The sequence below is a fragment of the Lineus longissimus genome, chromosome 15 (assembly GCF_910592395.1).
Source record: "Lineus longissimus chromosome 15, tnLinLong1.2, whole genome shotgun sequence".
Classification (NCBI taxonomy): Eukaryota; Metazoa; Nemertea; class Pilidiophora; order Heteronemertea; family Lineidae; genus Lineus; species Lineus longissimus.
In genome coordinates, this window is record NC_088322.1 from 4,456,463 (window position 1) to 4,459,546 (window position 3,084).

General features: G+C 41.9%; 1 protein-coding gene across 1 annotated transcript; it reads right to left on the reverse strand.

Annotated features, from left to right (window-relative positions):
• Window positions 1–1,926: 1,926 nt before the first annotated feature.
• On the reverse strand, window positions 1,927–2,841 carry LOC135499361 (uncharacterized). The gene has a single exon (XM_064790107.1). It carries the CDS (start codon window positions 2,839–2,841, stop codon window positions 1,927–1,929), a length of 915 nt encoding a protein of 304 aa, XP_064646177.1.
• Between the last annotated feature and the right edge of the window lie 243 nt (window positions 2,842–3,084).

A 3,084-nucleotide genomic window follows, 5' to 3' on the forward strand; every position in this document is an offset into this window, starting at 1 on the left:
GAAAATAAATTTCCCGATTTTCGATATCTGATCGACGACAAATGGGTTGAAGAAAAAATCCTTCAAGATTATCGCAAACACCACGGACAAGTTCCAGATGACGAAGTGGAGAGAGATGAGATTATTAACAAGGGCTATCTGAATTTTCACAAGGAAAGTGCAAAGAAATCCGAAAATCTACCAGGTGTACACAAAATAAAAACTCACTACGATCCGAAATTGCACTGCAAGTACGAAAAAGCTGCTATGGCAAGTAATGGCGGCGACAGTGGTAAGGGCAGTTCTATGGTACATGGAACAGATGACAGTGGAGGTGGTGAAGGGTCGAAAAAAAACGCAGTAACGGTCGCCACGGTATTGGAAGCAGCAAGACATTCGCATTTGAGTAAAATGAGAAGGGACTTGATGGCATCTTCTACTTCTACTTCAACAACAACAACCAGTGACATAGGCAGAAAACGCAAACACAATGAAATCGAAGACGAGGAGCGTGACGAATCAGAGGACGACGGGGCAGCGGATTTGTTTTCCTACAACAGCGATGATGGCAGCGATAGCGAAGACAATTTTGCAAGAAGCGGCAACACCTCTGTTGGCATAAACTTAGGCTGTGGTGATAAACAATTGGAAAGAAATTCAATCGTGGCAAACAACCCTAGTGAACACAAGGCAAAGGGCAAAGTGGTAAACACGAAAGATCAAATAACCAATATGCGTTTGACGGGTGGATTGAACTCTATGAGTAAAAGAAGCAAATACAACGATGTAAACGAGAATAATTTATTATTTCCATCATCAACAAGCAATAGTGTAAACACAAAAACAACGTCGTCCTCGCACATCGGTCTCACACACGAATTGCGGCGTGAAAATATGCGAAAAAGAGAGGACAGTGTTGCTACAGCGACATTTTTACTCCGACTACATAAAATGACCACCCTGATGCAACACCATGTTTCGAATGAAGACGGCGGCGATAGCATTGGTGACCCACGAGTGAATAATATTTCGAAAGATAAACACACGCCGTTTTTTTGCAACTCCCCCCTCGAATATCTTCACTCAGCCAGACCACCGTGTGTTTTCTGTACGCTATCGATGTCTAAAGGCATGGGTTGGGTGTTGAACGACGCCGTGAAGATGAGCAAGGAGGAAATGCAAATGGTCGGCTCCGGCTGTGGTCTTTCGAACCATAACGTAAAATGGAAAAGTTTTAACCACTCTTCGAGTTCGGGAAAACACCAAAGTGGTGGTAGTGGTGGACTTAGAGATATCGCTCTCGGTATGAGTGGTGGTGGTGGTGGGAGCGGATCGGGTGGTGATATTCTAAATACGCATTTGAATAATCCACAACCGTTTATTTACACTGCCGGGTTAGACGATGCACACGTGACCATCGAAAATGGACTTAGCGAAATTTACAAGAATTGGTACGGTATCAAATTTAAGACATTACTGTACAATGTTTTCGAAAAAGTCTACAAGGGGTGCATTCAACTGGCCGTTAGTAATACTACAGGCCTGAGTAAAGACGACAGCATGATGATTTCCCACACAGACGATCAGAAAATGTGCATCGCCCTCCACGGCCACATTAACACATCTACTAATATATTATGCAAGGCTAACACGAGAAAAACACTAATAGAGTCCGACGTTTTCCAAATGGATTCGCTAGAGAAACCGCTGCACACGTGTAATGTTCCATATACTGTTCTCGCCCTGGAAACGCTACTGGAGAATAATACCAAATTACCCACACTGGAACAAAAGCGTGTCCAGACTCTTGCTCATAATCATAGTTTAACAACGAATATCCGAATTTAGTGAACCATTGAATCATGAATTAAGATGATTATTGTGAATTAAGACTATTGCGAATAAATATGTATTTGGAGATAGTACTTGCTTTTTAGTTTTTTTTACTCAGGTGCTATCCTTGTTTTTCTTGTACAGTTGGGCGTACAGAATGGGAAACTGTGCCCTAGCACTACCGTACACTTTCAAATACTCCTTGATATAATCGGCCATGTATTGGTCTACCTTGTTCTCGGGCATGATACCGACTTCAGAGAGTAGATTTTTCATCACATCTCGCATTTCATCACTGTTGCTGTATTCACATGTAACCATAGGGTATTCGATGACATCATCACCGAGACCGCATTCTTCGAAGGTTGGTCGCATGTCCATCATTGTGTTGGGTATTTCCTCCTCGATTGTTACACCAAGTCCGTAGTTAGAAGCTTTGATTCTTTCAAAGTCGTTGATATACTGAGCCCATTCGGGGTACTTCTTTGCCATAATAGCCGTAACATGCAGCATGTATTTGCACGATTGAGCCGCACTCACAGTCATAACAAACTTGCCGTTTTCTTTCAGGAGACAATCTGATATAATACGCAGTGCTTTCGGAAAGTTTGTCCAGCGCAGTGCCATGAAAGAGGTGACCACATCGAATTTCTCACCGGAATAGAGAGCCGCGACCTTCTCTTCGTCCGTAATATCACACACATCGAATCTTATTCGATTCCCGTATTTCTCATTGGCGTTTTTGATGAAACTTGGATTAAGGTCTAATGCCACGATAGAGTCAGGTGGTGGAATTTTCACACTCAAATACTTGTCCCAGAAAACGCTGGTCACTTTACCGTCGCCGCAGCCCACATCAACCACGTTACGAACCGGGTGATTTTTATACATAAAGCACATAGCGCCACACTCATCCATTACCGTCTTGAACATTTGAAGCTGATGATTTTTAGCTCTATATTCATCGGGATACCTGGGTGTCTTGGATGAAGACGATATGGGCGTTGAAGTAGTTGGATTTTTAGCCATTTCAATATCAGAGCACAGAACACAGTGAAACGCAGAAATGTATGATCAAGCAAGCATGAATGATAAAATGATTCAAGAACATAAGCATTTATATACAAATGGTGGTTATATTTGTTACAATTTTCTATTTACAACAAAAATGCATAATCTGGCATGTAGGGGTGAATGAAGACAATTTGGCGGACTACTCTTTGACAAAAATTTGTCTTCGAAACTATTTACACAGCAATATAAACTTTTTTT